Here is a 22381-nt window from a genome sequence, read left to right as displayed (position 1 = left end):
GCAAACCAGGGAGAATAGACCCTCAAGGATGTCAGGAGGGGTGGGTGGAATCAGGCAGGACCCCTGCACCAAGGGAGGCTTGTTGAGGGGCAGGAGGGAGTCAGATGGCACAAGGGGGTAGTAGGTGAGGCAGAGGCCATGTGGGAACGAGGAGATGCAAACCCAAGGCAGGGGCAGCATTCCTCCCCCATGCCTAGGGCCCAGCACAGGTTTGCACAACCCCTGCAGCAGGTAACAGCTGGGCCCCCAGAGTGCCCCTGCCTCCCACACAGGGTGCACAGTATGCCGGGCACAGCCACCTGCACCACTCACAAATGATGTCAGGAGCCTCGAACAAGTTGAGCAGATCGTCAGCCTCTTGATGCTGGTTGAACTTGAGCCGGGACCGCTGGTGTGCTGCGGAGAGCACCTCCTGCAGCACCTCAATGTTGCGGAGCTTCTTGCACAGGCCTGCCTCTCTCGTGGACTCCTCGTGATAGGCCACGGCTCTGCGCAAGTGGGACTTGCCTGTCAACAGGAAATCAACACCGTGTGACACATGCCCTCAGCACAATATAAGTACCTCAAGGAGAGCCCAGGTGCCCAAGGATCAGCCCAGAACAGTGTTCATTCTCTTTTCTGAAGGATCTGCCTGCACAGCTTACGTGCACTGGGAATATGCTTACTTGTATCTATAAAACATTCATTCAGCAAATATTTGCCAAATGTTCTAGGCACTAGAAATAAAGTAATGAACAAAAACTAGCCTCAGCATGCATAGAATTTACATGTTAGTAGTTAAAGACAGGTACTTAACAAGCAAAGAAATGCATAATGGATCACATGACGATAGGTTATGGAAGAAAATAAAGCAAGGTAGGCAGATGTGGCAAGAGAAGGCCGGGAATGAAAACCTGCTTTTCTGGGATGGTGATCAGGAAAGACCTTTTTGAAGGTCACTTTTGAACATAACCCTGAAAGAAGTGAGGATATCCAACAGAAGAGCATTTCTGAGAGAACAGCAAGTGCAAAGGCCCTAGGGCAGGAGCATGCCTATTGTTTACAGACAAAGGGGACCTTGGACCCGAGGGCAATGAGGTCAGAAAGGAGCAGGAGCCAGACCATGTGTGCAGGGAGCAGGGCAAGGCCAACCTTACAAGAGCAGAGTGAGGACATCTGCTCCTGCTCTGAAGGAGATGGAGCCCATTAGGGTGTGAGCAGGGGACTGATGTGATTTGACCCATGTGAACAGACTACGGTGGAGCAAAGAGGAAAGCAGGAAGACCAGCTGAGAGAACTGCAAAAAGCTGGGCAAACACGTGGCCTCTCTGGGTCTGTTTTCTCTCTCAACTGACAAATGGGGATCATACCATAACTATCTCATACGGTTGCGGAAGGTTTAAGGGAGTCAACAGTTGTTAAGTAGGTGCTATGTGAGTGTGACTTGGACCAGGGTGGTAAGATATGATCAGATTTGGGATATGTTTTCTAGGTAGAGTCAACAGGATTTGCTAATCACATATGGGATGAGAATGACAAGGGCAGAGAGTGAGTCTGGTGTTTTGTGCCGAGAAGGATGGAACTGCCATCACTGAGATGGGGAAACTGGGTGGGCGGGGGCAGGGGCAGGTCTGGATAGTGGAGGAATTCAGGTTCACAGAGAGAAGATACTCACTCTGAGACTTGGCAGACACCAAATTAGGACAATTTGTTACCAGTTCTCAGGTGCGACATAAGAAAGTTAACAAACGTGTCCTTTCACATTTGGATGGCCAGGGCCATCCCCTGGACCACTAGCATGTTGGAAGATTATCAAAGCTCTGTTTCTACTGTGGGAGGCCTAGGTCCTTGTGGAACCCATGAATACACCACTCTGGAAGCCCATTAAAGCTAGAAGACTGTGTCCCGTTGGTTCTCATCTAGAGTGGCCACAATGACTCAGGACGCCCTGCTCTCCAAGCTTTGCCCTGGATACCATTTAGGGCTGTCCATGAGCAGATCCAGCTGGGCATCAAATGGGGCACAGGGAGGGAGGGAGCAGGAGAGCCAACACGCACCCAGCTGTCGGCGCTGGTGGCCATTTTTCAGCGTGGCCAAGGGCGTCAGGCCCTCTGGCATGTGGTCATAGAGCTGGGACAGGCACTTCTCCTGGTGGTCCTCATCTGCACCAGGCTTCACTGCAATGAGAACCACAGAATAAATCATGTTCTGTGGATGTGACTGCAGACTCTGGAGATGGCACCTCAGATCCACTTAGAGATTTCTCTTTCAACTACATCTCCAGGTTCCTTTCTTCTCCAGTATTCTGTGGCACTGGGAAAACTGGCCTCCTTTTCACCCCTGGACACACTCCAGGCAATGCAGCCCACAAGTCTTTGTGAACAAAGCCAGGAACACTCCAGCTCATGTGGTGGCTCTCAACCCCCACTCTCTACCTCCTCCACGTCCCCAGCCTCATGCAACTGCCTAGCAGAGCCACACCTCATGCCTCTGGTGGCCCCTGTGCTGCCTATGCCCTCCATGGCACATGTCCTCTCTCTAAGTCACCAAACCACACACCACTACTCCATACTTTCAGCCCCCATTCCAGAGCTCTGGTAATGTACCTGCTCTACTGTCCTTCCTCATCCTGTTAAGCTGGAAAAGTCCTTCCTAGAGTTCAAACTACAACTCAAATGTAACCGGCTCTGAGAAACTGATTGTGATGATGCCAAGGAGTCCAGCTACTGCCCATTTGTATTTCTACCCCAACTACTGAAGCACTATACCTCTATTGGTTTACATGATGTGTCTGGCCTAACAGACTGTATATAATACCAGCAGCAGTGGCTACACTTTCAGAAAGCCCACTATATACAAGGCACTATTTAGCTTTGCATAAAGCCACGGACTTCCCACAACAGCCCTGTGAGATAAATTCTCTTCATATGCCCATCTAATAGATAAGAAAATTGCAGCACAGAGCAGGTAAGTAACTTGCCCAAGATCACACAGCTTATAAATGGCAGAGCTGGGATATTCACCCAGACAGTCTGGTTCCAGACGCTGTCCCTTTCATTACTCTGAAGGCTGCCTTGATTAGTGCTAATTACAACAAAAGTCTCATCTAACCTCAGATCACAGCCAAACTAGGGTGAGGAGAGGGAGACACTCACCTCAGGCTCAAAATTTAAGGGAGTACCAAAACCCAGCAATCAAGATATATGATATTTTAATACAATTTTCTAAGTATTACAATTAATGCAAAAAAATCTGCAAATGAACAAAATTTCTTTTTGCTTCAGGCTCCAATGTGGCTTAGGACACATTGCTTGCTTGCTTGTTACTAATCTGTGTCTTTATTTAAAATTCTGATCACCAGAGATTTTTTTGCATTGGTTGTGATTCATCTAAAACACTACATTAAAATGTTACCTTGACTAGTGAGTGGATGGGCATCCCTGGATTTGGTGTCTGAGGCAAGCATCTCATTAATCCCAGGCCTGGTCCTAACCTTGGTCTAGATTCCGGGGTAAAGCCCTCTCCAGGAAGCAGTCTACTCCATCCCAGGCAGAATTAATTAGCCTTCTTCCTCCCACAGCAGGAACACATACCCCTTAATCCCACCCTGGTCTGTGTGACAGTTGCCTGGGCCCACAGGTAATTCCTATGCTCTGCCCCCAGGCTGTGAATCTCTCTAGGGCAGGCAGAGAGCTCTCGCTCAGCTCAGAATCTCCCCGAGCCAGCAGAACCACAACCCTGACCAAAGACTAGAGCCTCCCAGCGCCCAGGCCTTACGCTGGTGGTCGATGAGGAGGGTGGCTGTGAAGTAGTGGGCCAGGGCTCCATAATGGTAGGCCTTCACGCAGGCCAAGCTGGCCCAGGAGTAGGGGATGTTCTCCTTCACTGGAGCCTGGCTCATGGCTGCATGCAGCTGCCGATAGACTTCTGCCACCTGAAACAGGAGTAATGTTGGGGAAGGAGAGCCTGGCACAGAGGCCTTCACAGATCAGGGCCACAGAAAAAGAGCCTTTTCTTCTACGCAGCCGCCCTGTCAGAGGCCACTGCTAAATCTGGGAGCAATTCCAAGGGTTCCTAGTGTTGCCACTGTCATAGTTAACAGGCAGATCAGGCAACTGTCATTACGCTGGTTTTCAGGCTAAGCTGCAAATGGAATCAGTGATCCATATCTGAAACACTGGTACTTACCAAGAAAATGCAAGCCAGCATCTGGACAGGGTGGACATGCTGCCCAGATTGTGGGCAGGCTGTCCTGGGAAGCACCCCCTGCTTCCAGTGGGCCCACACTAAAACATCCCACACCCCGCCAAAAGTCACAGAAACCAGGAAGGCTTACCTTGGCAACCTCCTGAGCCACCTTCACCAGCATGAAGAATTCGTTCTGTATCCCAGAAAGGCAGATTTTCTCAAAAACACTTTCTTGGGCTTGTGCAAGCATCATTTTAACCAGTACGCTGAGCATGGCAGGGCTCATGTCATAACTCGGAGTATGAGTAAATGTCTCTTTCAGGTAGTTTAAAATCCCTATAATTGGAAATTTTGGCACATTAGTTGGGAATCATTTATCTCACCATATTGTTCAGAAGAATAGAGAATGAAAAGAAGCAAAAATATACAACTGGTGTCCTGGGGCATCTTTAAAAACCTGATTCTCCAGTACCAATAAGATCTAGCAATTCTACTCCTAGGTATACACCCCAGAGAACAGAAAGCAGAGACTTAAACTGATGCTTGTGGACAAGGTTCATGGCAGTACTATTCATAAACCCAAAAGGTGGAAACAACTCAAATGTCTGTCAATGGAAAAATGCATAAACAAAATGCGGTATAGCCATACAACAGAATATTTTCAGCCTTAAAAAGGAAGGAAATTCTGACACATGTTACAGCATGGATGACGACATTATGCTAAGTGAAATAAGTCAGTCACTGTATAATTCTATGAGATAAGGTACCTGGAATAGTCAAATTCATAGTGACAGAGATTAGAAAGGTATTTGCCAGGGCCTGGGGGGAAGAGGGAATGGATAGTTCTTTTTCAATAGGTATAATGGGTACAGAGTTTCAGTTTGGGATGATGAAAAAGTTTTAGAGATGGATAGCTATAGAAGACGTGGACATATGTAATGTCAGTGAACTTAAAAATGGTTAAAATGGTAACTTTGTTGTGTGTATTTTACCACAATTAAAAAAACAAACAAACAAGATTCTCTTCCAAAACATTTACATCTGTATCAAGCAAGGAAACCTGCCTGCTCCTTGGTCATTGCTGTCTCATCTGGGACAACTATGAGAAATTCCTTCCATGACAAGGAAGGATGGCAGAGAAAGCAGAAAGCAGGCAGAATAACTAAAGGGCTTTAGGGAGATACACTCACACTTAATACCAGGGTCATTCAGAAATTCCGGGCTTTTCCCCAGGACCCAGGAAAAATCAATTCAGCCACTCCAGTGGAAATTTTCATGCTATAGACCTTAGGTGACTTTTTTAAAAAAAGCATGTTAGAAAATTAACTGTCACAACATTAACTGACAATCAACCTGGAGGGGAAATAAAATCCTTGACATGAATCCCATCTGACTGGTTCCTCTGGTTTTATTGCAAAAGCAAAGCATAAACTGCCCTGCAAAATGGTGGCAACAGCTGCAGGCTGTGTGCTCTCCTCTGGGTTTGCTTCCACTCTGTTGTCAAGCTTCGCATCACCGAATCTCTGTAGTCTTAGAGACAGGTTACCAGGAATACCTGCTTAAGACTCCCCAGGAAGAAAGAGGAGCCCAGAAAGATTTGCAGTGAAAGAAATGAATTCCCACACTGAATCTAAGCATGTCGTTTCATCCTGAGGGATCAATCATTTTAATAGAAACAATTCCATGATTAGCCCAAACAGCAAAGCTACGGCTCTTTATTGCCTGGCAAAACAAAGTGTGATGCCCAAAAATATTCTCTGCCAGGGGTTACACCCCAAAGCACAGTGAGGCGGGCTGGCACAGGAGGAAACGTGCTGTAAGCCAGTTTGGGGGATCATGTGGTATGCTGCACTGTCCATGCTTTTTCCACCGTGCCCTGTGCCGGGTCTCCAGGACACAGGCCCTACTGGAGGGGCACTACACAGTACCCTTGAACACCCATGAGCTAGGTCCACCCACTGCACCCAGCAGGGCGATGCCCGGTCCTCTATAGGCTGGTTCTACACGGCACTTAACAGAGGGTGAAGAGCAACCACAGGTGTGTGGGCTTTGCAGAATGCACACAGCATGAAGGCATGGATAGTAATATGCACTATTGAAGCATGCCAGATTAAAGGGGGAAAAAAAAGCCTACTTTTTCACTGTTTGGGAAAATTTATTCTCTTCAACAGTGTTCCAAGGAACACTTCATTCACTGCCATCTGCAGACCACTCATTTGTAAGGCATTAATTGCTAACCACAGGATTCATTGTGTACATGAGCCATACGCAGACTGAGACGTCAGAGTTTGAGCCAGTAAGCAGTTCCCTTGGGGAAAGATAACCAGTGACGGCAGCTGGGCCCACGAGGCCAAGTGTGGGCCTGGGGAGGACCCACAGACCCTCTCCAGCCGGGGTACCCCTGCCAGCTGGTGGGGCCAGGACTCGTCCCAGCAGTCCTTGAGGAGGCGTACCTGCAGCTCTCTGAAAGGCATCCACTGCATTCTCCAGGCCAGCTTCCGTCTGTCGATTGCACCGGGTCCCGATCTGTGTGTAGAGGGCTCCGATATTAAACAGAACACTGGCCTTCTCCAGCAGCACGTTCTGTTGGCTAACTGGAACCCCAGTGAGGGAGTCATACCTATTTAAAAGAAATGTGTGTTAAGAATATGGATTACATGGCTAGCTAATGCCATTTTGGGATGAAAATGGACAGAATGTATTTCTGGAAAAAAAAATTCACAGATGCACATGCAATGAGACTTTCCTTTTCAAGCAAGATGATGGGCCTGCTCATTTTGAATGAGATACCCACAAGCACACTCAGAAATACAGCTTCTCAACCAAGAAGTCCCTTCACAGTTGAACAAGTAAACAAACTGTGATATATACACACAGTAGAATATTATGCAGAGCTAAAAGCAATGAGCTATCAAGCCATGAAAAGACATGGAGGAAACTTAAGTGTGTATTACTAAGTGAAGGAAGTCAATCTGAGAAGGTTACATACTGTATGATTCTAATTATACGATATTCTGGAAAAGGCAAAACTACGGAGACAGAAAAGAATCAGTGGTTGCTAGGGTTGGGGGAAGGGAAAGGGATAAACAGGTGGAACACACAGGACTTTTAGGGCAGCAAAGCTATTGTGTGATACTACAATGTGGATCCATGTCATTAGACATTTGTTAAAACCCACAGAGTGTACAACACCAAGAGTGAGCCCTAACATATGCTGTGGACTTTGGGTGATAATGTACTTAGAGGCTCATCAGTTGTAACAAATGTCCCACTCTGGTGGGGGATATTGATAATGAGGGAGGCTACGCATGTGTGTGGGCAGGGGATATGTGGGAAATCCCTGAGTTTTGCTGTGAACCTAAAACTGCTCTAAAAATAAAGTATATTAAAAAGATATAAGACTTCTCCTAAATGGAATCAATTACTAACCCTTCATAATTCTTCCTGAAGTCTAAAAAATTCAGGATTTGTTTTAAAATTCACACATCAACCAGGAGGTAAACGGAGCTTCTTCTTATTTCAACACTAAGGAGAAATCACCTTTAGCAGTCTCACCCACGTGGAAGCAGCTAAAACATCTTCAGGAAAAGCCATCTGCCTGGCCTCTCAAAAGGAAAGCATCAGTAGCCACCAGCTATAGTGAAACCGAGTGCAGAATACAGACCTTGGCTTTTAGATTTATTTTCTCCTTTCTCTACACTCCTAAGAATGAATGCTCAGAAGAGATGCAGTATCTCCAAAGGATTTAAAGAACATTCATCTTTGGAAATACCAAGTCTGGAAAAGATAAACGTTCTGCCTCAGGTTTTAAAATCTGATCTATCTGTTTGCTGCCCAGGTCACTCGGACAAAACCTGATTCCCACCCCCATCCCATCATGGACAAGACTCTTGCTCCTTGCTATTTCTACTCAAGAGCCCCAGTGTTTTCCCAACAATAAAACAAGCACCAAAAAAAAAATGCCTCTTCTCCTCGGCTCACTTGTTCTGAGAAGCAAGAAGCCATGGTCTATTGAAGCCTTCCCCCTTGGGTTCCCTTACAAATAAACACTGGTTTCTCTACACGTCTCTGGGCTCTCCTGGGCTAAAGGGGACAATTAGCAAGAGGGGCTCAGTGCAGAGGAGCATCACCATGCGGCTCCGAGGTTGTGGCTGAGGTGGGAAAGCCCCAGGCCAGGCCACAGACACCTACCATGTGAACATGATCCCCATCTGTCGGGTGGGAGGGAAGAACCGGCTTTCCACAAAGCCCAGCTGGATGAAGTAACTCAGCAGTAGTTCAACACCAGCCTCATCCCGGCTGGGCGTCCGACAGGCCTGAAAGGAAGGGAAACACCAAGGAGGTGAATTTTGAGGATGCAGCAGGGGTCCCCTTTCTAAAGATGTTCTCACTCACTATTTTCATGGAGCTCAAGCCCCACTGCTCATACTGAAAACTCCAGGAGGGGTGGAAAATGCAGGGATGAACCCAGGAGTCCAGAATCCAATCCTAAATCATGTCAGTGGGCATGTGTCCCCTTCTATGCTCTTCTTATGCACAAGTTGAATAGATGATGTAGCCACCGTGGCTTGCACAGAGCAGGTGTGGCACACAGCACACAGTGGTGACTCTCTATGACCCCCCCAGCCCCCGACGATTTTATAAGATCTCAAGGCAATCATGGGATAATTTGGCAACTCAACAAACTCTAGCAGCCATCCTCCCCTCCCTGCCGCACAGAAAAACATACTTGTCTCAGATCCGTAAGATCCGCGATTTCATCTTCATATAGGTAGCTGTCTTCACTGTAATGTTCCAAGATGAAGTCCTGTAAGAGAAATGAGGTAAGATATTGTAAGATGCGACTCAAAACCATAAATAGGTAAAACACTAATGTCTCAGGTGCCTCCCCACAAAAATACACATACAATACATAAAATGTATGGATGATTGTGCAGTACAGTGATTTCCTCAGTGACGGGATTTATTTCTTAATCTGGTTTATGTGTATTTTACAACTTTGCATTTGTTGCTTTAGTAAAAAGGAAAGTTGGGGGGTGTGGGGGGCAGAGCCAAGATGGTGGTGTGAGTAGAGCAGTGGAAATCTCCTCCCAAAACCATTTATATTTTTGAAAATACAACAAATACAACTATTCCTAAAAGAAAGAACAGAAGACACAGGACAACAGCCGGACTACATCCACACATGTGAGAACCCGGCGCCTCTCGAAGGGGGTAAGATACAAGCCGTGGCCCGGCGGGACCCGAGGCCCCTCACCCCAGCTCCTGGCGGGAGGAGAGGAGTCAGAGCAGGGAGGGAGAGGGAGACCAAGACTGCTGAACACCCAGCCCCAGCCATCCACACCAGAGAGCAGACACAGTGCGTGCATGGGGTGCTGGAAATTAGGGCAACAGGACAGTAAGACCTGTGAGCAGATCCCGCAGCTGGCGCCCCTGGGACAAAGAAAAGCGAGTGCTTTTTGAAAGTCCTAAAGGAACAGTGACCCCACAGCTGGACAGAAGCGTCCCGGGACACTTAGCCCAGCTGCTGGGAATCCCGGGGAACTCTGGGTGCCCTAACCCCCTGGGCAGCAGCACAGCTTGGAGACCCCTCACAGAGATAAAGAGCCTCCTAGCCGTTTCCCCTCCAACCCAGCTCTGCCATAGTGGAGCAGCAGCCTGAGGCAGGCTACTCCCACAGCAATGGCGGAGCTAAACTCCACAACAACTGCAGAGCTTAACTCCATAGCGGCCGGGCAAGAATCAGAAGCCCTGTCTGCACGCAGCGACCCAGCACAAGCCCCTAGAGGTCGCTGTTCTCCCAGGAGAGGAAGGCCCCAAACCAGCAAGAAGGGACGTTCTCCCAGCCGTCAACACACATCAGCTCCGCAAACTATCTCTATCGCCATGAAAACGCAGAAGAATTTGATACAGACCAAAATCACTGAGTCAACCCCTGAGAAGGAGATAGACCTAACCAGTCTTCCTGAAAAAGAATTAAAAATACAGGTCATAACCATGCTGATGGAGCTGCAGAGAAATATACAAGAGCTAAGTGATGACATCGGAGGGAGATTACAGAAATGAAACAATCTCTGGAAGGATTTATAAGCAGAATGGATAAGATGCAAGAGGCCATTGATGGAATAGAAACCAGAGAACAGGAATGTACAGAAGCTGATGCAGAGATAAAAGGATCACCAAGAATGAAACAATATTAAGAGAACCGTGTGACCAATCCAACAGGAACAATATCTGCATTATATGGGTACCAGAAGAAGAAGAGAGAGAAAAAGGGATAGAAAGTGTCTTTGAAGAAATAATTGCTGAAAACTTGCCCAAACTGGGGGAGGAAATAATCAGACCACAGAAGTATGCAGAACTCCCAACAGAAGGGACCCAAGAAGGACAACACCAAAACACATAATAATTAAAAGAGCAAAGATCAAGGACAAGGACAGAGTTTTAAAGGCAGCTAGAGAAAGGAAAAAGGTCACCTACAAAGGAAAACCCATCAGGCTGTCATCAGACATCTCAACAGAAACCTTATAGGCCAGAAGAGAATGGCATGATATATTTAATGCAATGAAACAGAAGGGCCTTGAACCAAGAATACTGTATCCAGCACGATTATCATTTAAATATGAAGGAGGGATTAAACAATTCCCAGACAAGCAAAAGTTGAGGGCATTTGCCTCCCACAAGCCACCTCTACAGTGTATCTTAGAGGGACTATTCTAGAATAGGGAGCACTCCTAAGGCAAAATAGATGTCACCAGAGAAAATAAAATCACAGCAAAGAAAGCAGACCAACCAAATACTAACTAAAGGCAAAAAATAAAATTAACTACCCACAAAAGCAGTTAAAGGGAACACAAAAGAGCACAGAATAAAACAACCAACATATAAAGAATGGAGGAGGAGGAATAAGAATGGAGAGAAATAAAGAATCACAAGACAGTGTTTATAACAGCTCAATAAGCGAGTTAGGTTAGACAGTAAGATACTAAAGAAGCTAACCTTGAACCTCTGGTAACCACAAATCTAAAGCCTGAAATGGCAATAAGTACATATCTTTCAATAGTCACCCTAAATGTAAATGGACTGAATATACCAATCAAAAGACACAGAGTAATAGAATGGATAAAAAAGCAAGACCCATCTATATGCTGCTTACAAGAAACTCACCTCAAACCCAAAGACATGCACAGACTAAAAGTCAAGGGATGGGAAAAGATATTTCATGCAAACAACAGGGAGAAAAAAGCAGGTGTTGCAGTACTAGTATCAGACAAAATAGACTTCAAAACAAAGAAAGTAACAAGAGATAAAGAAGGACATTACATAATGATAAAGGGCTCAGTCCAACAAGAGGATATAACCATTTTAAATATATATGCACCCAACACAGGAGCATCAGCATATGTGAAACAAATACTAACAGAATTAAAGGAGGAAATAGAATGCAATGCATTCATTTTAGGAGACTTCAACACGCCACTCACTCCAAAGGATAGATCCATGGGACAGAAAATAGGTAAGGACACTGAGGCAATGAACAACACACTAGAACAGATGGACCTAACAGACATCTATAGAACTCTACATCCAAAAGCAACAGGATACACACTCTTCTCAAGTGCACATAGAACATTCTCCAGAAAAGACCACATACTAGGCCACAAAAAGAGCCTCAGTAAATTCCAAAAGGTTGAAATTCTACCAACCAACTTTTCAAACCACAAAGGTATAAAACTAGAAATAAATTGTACAAAGAAAACAAAAAGGCTCACAAACACATGGAGGCTTAACAACATGCTCCTAAATAATCCAATCATCAATGAACAAATTAAAATAGAGATCAAGGAATATATGGAAACAAACGACAACAACACAAAGCCCCAACTTCTGTGGGACACAGTGAAAGCAGTCTTAAGAGGAAAGTATATAGCAATCCAGGCATACTTAAAGGAAGAACAATCCCAAATGAATAGTCTAACGTCACAATTATCGAAATTGGAAAAAGAAGAACAAATGAGGCTTAAATTCAGCAGAAGGAGGGACATAATAAAGATCAGAGAAGAAATAAATAAAATTGAGAAGAATAAAACAATAGAAAAAAATCAATGAAACCAGGAGCTGGTTCTTTGAGAAAATAAACAAAATAGATAAGCCTCTAGCCAAACTTATTAAGAGAAAAAGAGAATCAACACACATCAACAGAATCAGAAATGAGAATGGAAAAATCACGACAGACTCCACAGAAACACAAAGAATTATTAAAGACTACTATGAAAACCTATGTGCTAACAAGCTGGAAAACCCAGAAGAAATGGACAATTTCCTAGAAAAATACAACCTTCCAAGACTGGCCAAGGTAGAAACACAAAAGTTAAACAAACCAATTACGAGCAAAGAAATTGAAGTGGTAATAAAAAAAACTACCCAAGAACAAAACCTCCAGGCCAGACGGATTTACCTCGGAATTTTATCAGACATACAGAGAAGACATAATACCCATTCTCCTTAGAGTTTTCCAAAAAATAGAAGAGGAGGGAATACTCCCAAACTCATTCTATGAAGCCAACATAACCGTAATACCAAAACAAGGCAAAGACCCCACAAAAAAGAAAATTACAGACCAATATCCCTGATGAACATAGATGCAAAAATACTCAATAGAATATTAGTAAACCGAATTCAAAAATATATCAAAAGGATCATACACCATGACCAAGTGGGATTCATCCCAGGGATGCAAGGATGGTACAACATTTGAAAATCCATCAACATCATCCACCACATCAATAAAAAGAAGGACAAAAATCACATGATCATCTCCATAGATGCTGAAAAAGCATTTGACAAAATTCAGCATCCATTCATGATAAAAACTCTTAGCAAAATGGGAATAGAGGGCAAGCACCTTAACATAATAAAGGCCATATGTGATAAACCCACAGCCAGCATTATACTGAACAGCGAGAAGCTGAAAGCATTTCCTCTGAGATTGGGAACCAGACAGGGATGCCCACTCTCCCCACTGTTATTTAACATAGTACTGGAGGTCCTAGCCGTGGCAATTAGACAAAAGAAAGAAATACAAGGAATCCAGATTGGTAAAGAAGAAGTTAAACTGTCACTATTTGCAGATGATATGATACTGTATATAAAAAACCCTAAAGACTCCACTCCAAAACTACTAGAACTGATATCAGAATTCAGCAAAGTTGAAGGATACAAAATTAACACACAGAAATCTGTAGCTTTCCTATACACTAACAATGAATCAATAGAAAGAGAAATCAGGAAAACAATTCCATTCACCATTGCATTAAAAGAATAAAATACCTAGGAATAAACCTAACCAAAGAAGTGAAAGACTTATACTCTGAAAACTACAAGTCACTCGTAAGAGAAATTAAAGGGGACACTAATAAATGGAAACTCATCCCATGCTCATGGCTAGGAAGAATTAATATCATCAAAATGGCCATCCTGCCCAAAGCAATATACAGATTTGATGCAATCCCTCTCAAATTACCAGCAACATTCTTCAATGAATTGGAACAAATAATTCAAAAATTCATATGGAAACACCAAAGACCCCGAATAGCCAAAGCAATCCTGAAAAAGAAGAATAAAGTAGGGGGGATCTCACTCCCCAACTTCAAGCTCTACTACAAAGCCATAGTAATCAAGACAATTTGGTACTGGCACAAGAACAGAGCCACAGACCAGTGGAACAGATTAGAGACTCCAGAAATTAACCCAAGCATATATGGTCAATTAATATTTGATAAAGGAGCCATGGACATACAATGGCAAAATGACAGTCTCTTCAACAGATGGTGCTGGCAAAACTGGACAGCTACATGTAGGAGAATGAAACTGGACCATTGTCTAACCCCATATACAAAGGTAAACTCAAAATGGATCAAAGACCTGAATGTAAGTCATGAAACCATTAAACTCTTGGAAAAAAACATAGGCAAAAACCTCTTAGACATAAACATGAGTGACCTCTTCTTGAACATATCTCCCCGGGCAAGGAAAACAACAGCAAAAATGAGCAAGTGGGACTACATTAAGCTGAAAAGCTTCTGTACAGCGAAAGACACCATCAATAGAACAAAAAGGAACCCTACAGTATGGGAGAATATATTTGAAAATGACAGATCCGATAAAGGCTTGACGTCCAGAATATATAAAGAGCCCACATGCCTCAACAAACAAAAAACAAATAACCCAATTGAAAAATGGGCAGAGGAACTGAACAGACAGTTCTCTAAAAAAGAAATACAGATGGCCAACAGACACATGAAAAGATGCTCCACATCGCTAATTATCAGAGAAATGCAAATTAAAACTACAATGAGGTATCACCTCACACCAGTAAGGATAGCTGCCATCCAAAAGACAGACAACAACAAATGTTGGCAAGGCTGTGGAGAAAGGGGAACCCTCCTACACTGCTGGTGGGAATGTAAATTAGTTCAACCATTGTGGAAAGCAGTATGGAGGTGCATCAAAATGCTCAAAACAGACCTACCATTTGACCCAGGAATTCCACTCCTAGGAATTTACCCTAAGAACGCAGCAATCAAGTTTGAGAAAGACAGATGCACCCCTATGTTTATAGCAGCACTATTTACAATAGCCAAGAATTGGAAGCAACCTAAATGTCCATCGGTAGATGAATGGATAAAGAAGATGTGGTACATATACACAATGGAATACTACTCAGCCATAAGAAGTGGAAAAATCCAACCATTTGCAGCAACATGGATGGAGCTGGAGAGTATTATGCTCAGTGAAATAAGCCATGCGGAGAAAGAGAAATACCAAATGATTTCACTCATCTGAGGAGTATAGGAACAAAGGAAAAACTGAAGGAACAAAACAGCAGTGGAATTACAGAACCCAAAAATGGACTAACAAGTACCAAAGGGAAAGGAACTGGGGAGGATGGGTGGGCAGGGAGGGATAAGGGGGGGGAAAGAAGAAGGGGGATATTAAGATTAGCATGCATGGTGGGGAGGGAGAAAGGGGAGGGTGGGCTGCACAACACAGAGAGGACAAGTAGTGACTCTACAACATTTTGCTAAGCTGATGGACAGTAACCGTAATGTGGTTGTTAGGGGGGACCTGATATAGGGGAGAGCATAGTAAACCTAGTATTCTTCATGTAAGTGTAGATTAAAAATTAAAAAAAAAAAAAAAGAAAGAAAGAAAGAAAAGGGGGATTACTCCTTGATAGGATAAAACTATTGGTAAATCAAAGATCAATGCATGCTTTAAATATCCTTAATGTTGATCACTTAAAGGGTGTCAGAGGATCAGCTATGGAGGTACTCTTTTCTGATAATATTCCTTTCTCTTAATAAAATAAAAAAAAAAAAAAAGCAGTTACTGTGTGCTGACCTCCAATGAGTTCTGCACAGTGGTATAGAGGGCATGTCAAAGTGTGGGCAAAGGGTCTGTTTGTTTCTATGCAGAAGATCAAGGCCTAGCTTGGATACCCAGAAAATGAACTAAGATACAATATGAGGAGGAGCTTCCAGCATCAGCACTCTCTGGAGGACTTGTGCCGGGGGATGATCATCAAAAAGCCTCCACAGGGATCCGGACGATGCTGCGGTTGTGGCTGCATCCAGCCCACCATCTCCTGGACTTGCCATAGGAATGAGGAAGGAGATGTCTAGGCTGGCATGTGCATACAGTGAGACAACGAATTTGACCGGATCTGTACTGTTGGAACTCAACCAGGAGTTGGGAGGGGTGCAAGTTGTAGCACTCCAAAATCTCATGACTGTAGACTATCTACGGTTAAAAGAACATATGGGATGTGAACAGATCCCAGAAATGGGCTGCTTTAATTTGTCTGATGGTTCAAGTACAGTTGGACAATATCCATCATATCATAGATAAATTTTCACAAATGCCTAGGGTGCCTAAATGGTTTTCTTGGCTTCACTGGAGATGGATGGTAATTATAGATTTGCTTTGTTCATGTCACCGTATTCCTATTATGTTAATATGTGTGTGCAAATTAGTTAGTAGTTTAAAACCTATACATACTTAAGGTACTCTAAAAGAAGATATGTCAAAGAAATAATCAATCCTCCCATGTTTCCTTCCATATGCTACCTCTATAGCTTTTCTTCTTCCTTCCTAATTACAACCCTTAAATAGAATTCGTGCCTCATATCGAATTTACCGAGTATCATAATTCCTCCAGGTGGTAAAGATACCTCGAGACAAGTGCTGGGCATAGAAGCTACAGGGCATAAATCTGCAAAGAAGTACAAAGCTACCCTTTTCAAACAATATGGCTTCTCTCTCACTTACCAACTTTACATTTCCCTGTATGGCCCCGGAAGATGACTGGTTAGCCAGAGACAGGTAAGATTCCTCAAAGGAGGAACAACCTAAGACAGGCACAGTCGCAGGGGGGCCATCAGGTGAGAATTTGGGGATCAACAGAGGTGAGGCTCAGAACCTCACCCCCCCTGCTTTGAGAGAAATCTTCTGCATCCGTGGATGTTTTGCTGCCCTTGTCTAGCCTGGATTAATACTTAGTCCATAGGCACACACCTGATCATCTGATCATCTACATTTGCCCTCTTACAGCACTAAACTATGTTTTCTACCTTTATCTTGCATCTACCTACCACTTCAGCATTTTATTAAAAATAAAAATAATAATAATAATAAAGGGAGAAATGTGGGATCAACATATAAATCAAGTACAAAAATCAAATGAATATTCATATTTGACCTGATTGTTTATAGGTCATAATGTGTGATCAAAACCGAAAGTTTCTGTGATGAATGCCCTTGTACTGTTCACCATGTAAGAATTTATTCACTATGTAAGAATTCATTCACCATGTAAGAACTTGTTCGTTATGCTTCAGAAGATTGGAGACTGACGAGAATTAGGCTTGAGATGGATTAATGATTGTACATTGAGCATTGACCCCCCTATACTGAATTTTATTGTTGTTAACAACCATTTGATCAATAAATATGAGAGATGCCCTCTCAAAAAAAAAAAAAAATCAAAAAGAATAAAATATCTACGAATAAACCTAATCAAAGAACTGAAACACCTATACCATGAAAACTGTAAGACACTCTTAAGAGACATTAAAGAGGACACTAACAAATGGAATCTCATCCCATGCTCTTGGCTAGGAAGAATTAATATCATCAGAATGGCCATCCTGCCCAAAGCAATATACAGATTTGATGCAATCCCTATCAAATTACCAACAACATTCTTCAACGAACTGGAAGAAATAGTTCAAAAATTCATACGGAAATACCAAAGACCCCGAATAGCCAAAGCTGAGAAAGAAGAATAAATAGAGAAAAAAGAAACAAATAGTTCAAAAATTCATATGGAAACACCAAAGACCCCCAAACAGCCAAAGCTGAGAAAGAAGAATAAAGTGGGGGGGATCTCGCTCCCCACCTTCAAGCTCTACTACAAAGCCACAGTAATCAAGACAATTTGATAATGGCACAAGAACAGAGCCACAGACCAGTGGAACAGATTAGAGACTCCAAACATTAACCCAAACATATATGGTCAATTAATATATGATAAAGGAGACATGGACATACAATGGGGAAATGACAGCCTCTTCAACAGATGGTGCTGGCAAAACCGGACAGCTACATGTAAGAGAATGAAACTGGATCACTGTCTAACCCCATACACGAAAGTAAATTCGAAATGGATCAAAGACCTGAATGTAAGTCATGAAACCATAAAACTCTTAGAAAAAATCATAGGCAAAAATCTCTTGGACATAAACATGAGCAACTACTTCATGAACGTATCTGCCCTGGCAAGGAAAACAAAAGCAAAAATGAACAAGTGGGTCTATATCAAGCTGAAAAGCTTCTGTACAGCATAGGACACCATCAATAGAACAAAAAGGTACCCTACAGTATGGGAGAATATATTCATAAATGATAGATTCGATAAAGGCTTGACATCCAAAATATATAAAGAGCTCATGCACCTCAACAAACAAAAAGCAAATAATCCAATTAAAAAATGGGCAGAGGAGCTGAACAGACAGTTCTCCAAAGAAGAAATTCAGATGGCCAACAGACACATGAAAAGATGCTCCACATTGCAGGTTATCAGAGAAATGCAAATTAAAACCACAATGAGGTATCACCTCACATCAGTAAGGATGGCTACCATCCAAAAGACAAAGAACAACAAATGTTGGCAAGGTTGTGGAGAAAGGGGACCCCTCCCCTACACTACTGGTGGGAATGTAAATTAGTTCAACCATTGTGGAAAGCAGTATGGAGGTTCCTCAAAATGCTCAAAATAGACTTACCATTTGACCCAGGAATTCCACTTCTAGGAATTTACCCTAAGAATGCAGCAGCCCAGTTTGAAAAAGACAGATGCACCCCTATGTTTATCGCACCACTATTTACAATAGTCAAGAAATGGAAGCAACCTAAGTGTCCATCAGTAGATGAATAGATAAAGAAGATGTGGTACATATACACAATGGAACATTATTCAGCCATAAGAAGAAAACAAATCCTACCATTTGCAACAACATGGATGGAGCTAGAGGGTATTATGTTCAGTGAAATAAGCCAAGCGGAGAAGACAAATACCAAATGATTTCACTCATATGTGGAGTACAAGAACAAAGAAAAACTGAAGGAACAAAACAGCAGTAGAATCACATAACCCAAGAAAGGACTAACAGCTACCACAGGGAAAGGGACCGGCGAGGATGGGAGGGTAGGGAGAGATAAGGGCAGGCAAGAAGAAAGGGGGTATTATGGTTAGCATGTATAATGTGAGGGGTGGCACAGGGAGGGCTGTGCAACACAGAGAAGAGAAGTAGTGATTCTACAACATCTTACTACACTGATGGACAGTGACTGTAATGTGGTTTGTGGAGGGGACTTGGTGAAGAGGAAAGCCTAGTAAACATAATGTTCTTCATGTAATTGTAGATTAATGATAACAAAATAAAAAATTTAGAAAAAGGAAAGTTGAAGTTATTTTATTTTAAAGTGTCTTTGCAACATAGTTACGTGACCACGTAAGTGACTGTACGTTAATGAATTTTGGCAAATGGCACAGATAATCAGGCTCTCAGACCGTCATCCTACGGGCTACCCTCAGTACCTGGGCACAGAGTCTTCCTGGCAAAGGACATCTGTGTCTGGGGACTGTTAGGAGGATGCTACCCTCAGAGTCTGGGATGGGAACCTTTGTGAGAGCAGTTCTGGACATTTTTACAGATGAAGCACCCCAGAGAGCCCCTGAACCAGGTGCACAGTACAGTTTGATGACCACTCTGTGACTTCATTCAGTCATATGACACATATTAACACCTGCCATGTGCCAGGCACTGTGCCCAGCACTTGGGCTACATCAGTGAATAAAACGATCTTTCCCGTCAGAGCTTATTTCTTGAAAGGGGGCACAGACAATAAGTAACAAGCACAACAAATAAATAAGTTAGATCGTATATTAGAAGATGGCAAGTATTACAGGAAAAAAATCAGGCCAGTTATAAGGGGGTATAGAGATTGGGTTCTTCTACAACGTCTGTCATAAGTGCTGGCTCTCAAAAAGAGAAAGTTGACGAGTGCGATTGTTCAAATATGTTTTCTCAAGTGTCTGCGAGTACATTCCTTTCACACTTCCCCATTAGAGGCCCTCCTGCTTTTTACATGTTTAATGCACATCCACATGCACACTTAGATACACTCAAGTTACAAAAATGGGATTGTATTGAATGAATATATGACTTTGTGGTGCTTCTTTTTTTTTTAATTATCAATGTATCAAACATTTTCATATGCCACAAAATATCTATAACATGACTTAATGGTTATATGAGCCTCCATTGTAATGAAAGCACAATTCATTTATTCAACAAGTAAACTGAACTCCTACTACATTCTATGATATTCTTAACCCCCTCTTGTTAGACATTTAAGTCATCTGTAAGATTGTGCACTTAAAGGTAAACACCATGACAGTCTCCTTGTGCACCCCTCTGATTAGTTCCCTAGAATACATCCTGAGAAGACGTCTTGCTGGGTCCAAGGATATGCAGAAAGCTCCTTCTGTTTTTTAATCTGGTCATTTTTATCCAACTTCTTTCATTTTATGATGCTGACATAGATTTTCAATTAAGTTATTGGTAACATTAATTATGGTGAGGATGATCGGGAGGACAAAGTTCATCTAGAACTTCTCCAATGACATCTCTGAGAGCAGTGTTAAGGACTACCATCAGATGCTCAAGGATGACAACTGCAGCCTTTTCAGAGTGGCATGCTGTTGTCAACTTCTACTGTGACAGTGACAAAAATGTTCCTAAAATCAGGAGAGAAACTACACTTAAAATAAGAAGTTAAAAGAGAAACTGTATGTTAACCTCATGGAAGTCAAAGAGGATTTTGAGAAATCCTAAATGTATGCCTGACTGCAATTTAGTAAGCTAGGATGGATTAAACATATTTAATAGGATTAAAAAATACCTGGCTGAAATGCACTATAAACATCAGGAACAAGACAAAGATTTCCACCATAACTGCTACTAGCATAATTCTACAAGTTCTCTAGCCAACAGATTAAGAAAAATAAGATATAAATATTAGAAATGAAGAAACAAAAACACATTTTTTATGAAATTTTTATGGGTGTATTTATAAAATACAAGCGCACCAACTGAAAAACTACTAAACTAAAAATAATTAAGTTAAGTGGCCAAAAAGTTAATATATAAAAGTTAATGGTCTTCCTATGTTATACACCAATAACCAGTTAGAAAAATCTAAAAGGGGAACAATAATTTTCACAATCTGAACAAAAGCACAACATCCCTGGGAATAAAATTAATTTAATTAGTTAAGCAAATAACTATAATTTTATTGAGAGACGTAAGTTACTTCATTCTTTCATATATTCATTAAATCATTTTTTTAACAAGACAGACATGGTCCCTGCTCTCATAAAATTTGCTTTTCATTGTTATCAACAACTAGAAAAATTACATATATGGATGAAAAGGTACAAGTTGTAAAGACACAATTCTGTTCAAAGTAAGCTACGAATCTAATGAAATTACAATCAAAACCCAAAAGTAAACTTTGAGGAAACTTGACAAAATATGGAAATAAAAATGTGCAAGAAAAGCCACTTTTCTGGAAAAGCACAGCACTAGAGGAGGCTTACTCTAACTGCTGTTAAAACACACAGGGATTAAACAGTGAGAAAGAGAAGGACAGTGGAAGCAGCTTTGGATCAGAAGCAGACTGAAGTAGATCCGAGAACCAGGTATGTAACACAAGCCAGTGTTCCACAGGAGAGGGAAAGGCTGGAGCTTGCATCAGCTCCAGGCAGGGGAGAGGGGGCACACAAAACGGTGTGCTTGATGTGAATGTAAAGAAAGGCTATCGCAGTGATGCGGGCAGGGTTAAGGGAAGCCACAGGGATGGTCTGGACCTCCAGAGCCATTACAGCCCCAGAGCTGAAAGGTCGGGCAGGGTGGGCGTAGAAGGAGCTCTGGAAACCCAGAGAGGTTTCCACCCTGAGGCAGGCACCCAACAGCCACCAGGTCCTTCTCTACTGGAATGACAAAGGACACCAGATGAGGGAGCTGGGAAATAAATGTCCTGACTTGCCTCTCCTCTTACCCTCTCATCTCCTGCTGGTGCCTCTCCCCCGGGGCCACACCCAATAGGAAGTTCCGGAGCAGGAGCCTTTCGGTGCCTCCCTGACACAGAACAAGATGGGGGCTGGGGGTACACGGAGGGAAATGGACACTATCCAGCACCATGGATGGATTCTTTATACATAATTTGAGGGAAACAGGCAACCTATTTGGTGAAAATAAAAGCTATAGCTCTACATCACATTTTTTCCCTCAAAACAAATTCTGGATAAGTCAAAATTTTAAACAAAGCAGTAGATGAAAAAAATAATAAAGTATTATGTCATCCTGGGTGGAGAATGCCATTCTGAACATATCATCATAGAAGAATTATAAAGGAAAGAACTGATAAGTTTAGCAACATGAAATCCGTATGCTAAAAATATATATATTATACTTTATAAACTGGTAATTGCTTATATAACAAAAATTAAAGAGAATGTATCAAGAAATATTTTATATATATATATACAAATTATATATATATAAAACCAAGGGATAATATCCTTCAT

General features: G+C 42.6%; 1 protein-coding gene across 3 annotated transcripts in view; it reads right to left on the bottom strand.

Moving 5' to 3' along the window:
* Positions 1-22381, bottom strand: part of RHPN2 (rhophilin Rho GTPase binding protein 2) — a 62542-nt gene that overhangs the window by 8404 nt on the left and 31757 nt on the right. For all 3 annotated transcript variants that reach the window (XM_037021564.2, XM_073225908.1, XM_037021563.2), the window contains 7 exons: positions 8897-8974; positions 8359-8483; positions 6621-6787; positions 4316-4503; positions 3757-3913; positions 2037-2156; positions 313-507 (listed from right to left, as the gene is read on the bottom strand). In XM_037021564.2, coding sequence (XP_036877459.2) covers positions 313-507; positions 2037-2156; positions 3757-3913; positions 4316-4503; positions 6621-6787; positions 8359-8483; positions 8897-8974 — 1030 coding nt within the window. The remainder of the gene's footprint in view (positions 1-312; positions 508-2036; positions 2157-3756; positions 3914-4315; positions 4504-6620; positions 6788-8358; positions 8484-8896; positions 8975-22381) is intronic.

Source organism: Manis javanica, chromosome 17 (genome assembly GCF_040802235.1).
Source record: "Manis javanica isolate MJ-LG chromosome 17, MJ_LKY, whole genome shotgun sequence".
Classification (NCBI taxonomy): domain Eukaryota; kingdom Metazoa; phylum Chordata; class Mammalia; order Pholidota; family Manidae; genus Manis; species Manis javanica.
The sequence above is the reverse complement of the archived record's forward strand: the minus strand, read 5'-3'. Positions and strand labels throughout refer to the sequence as shown.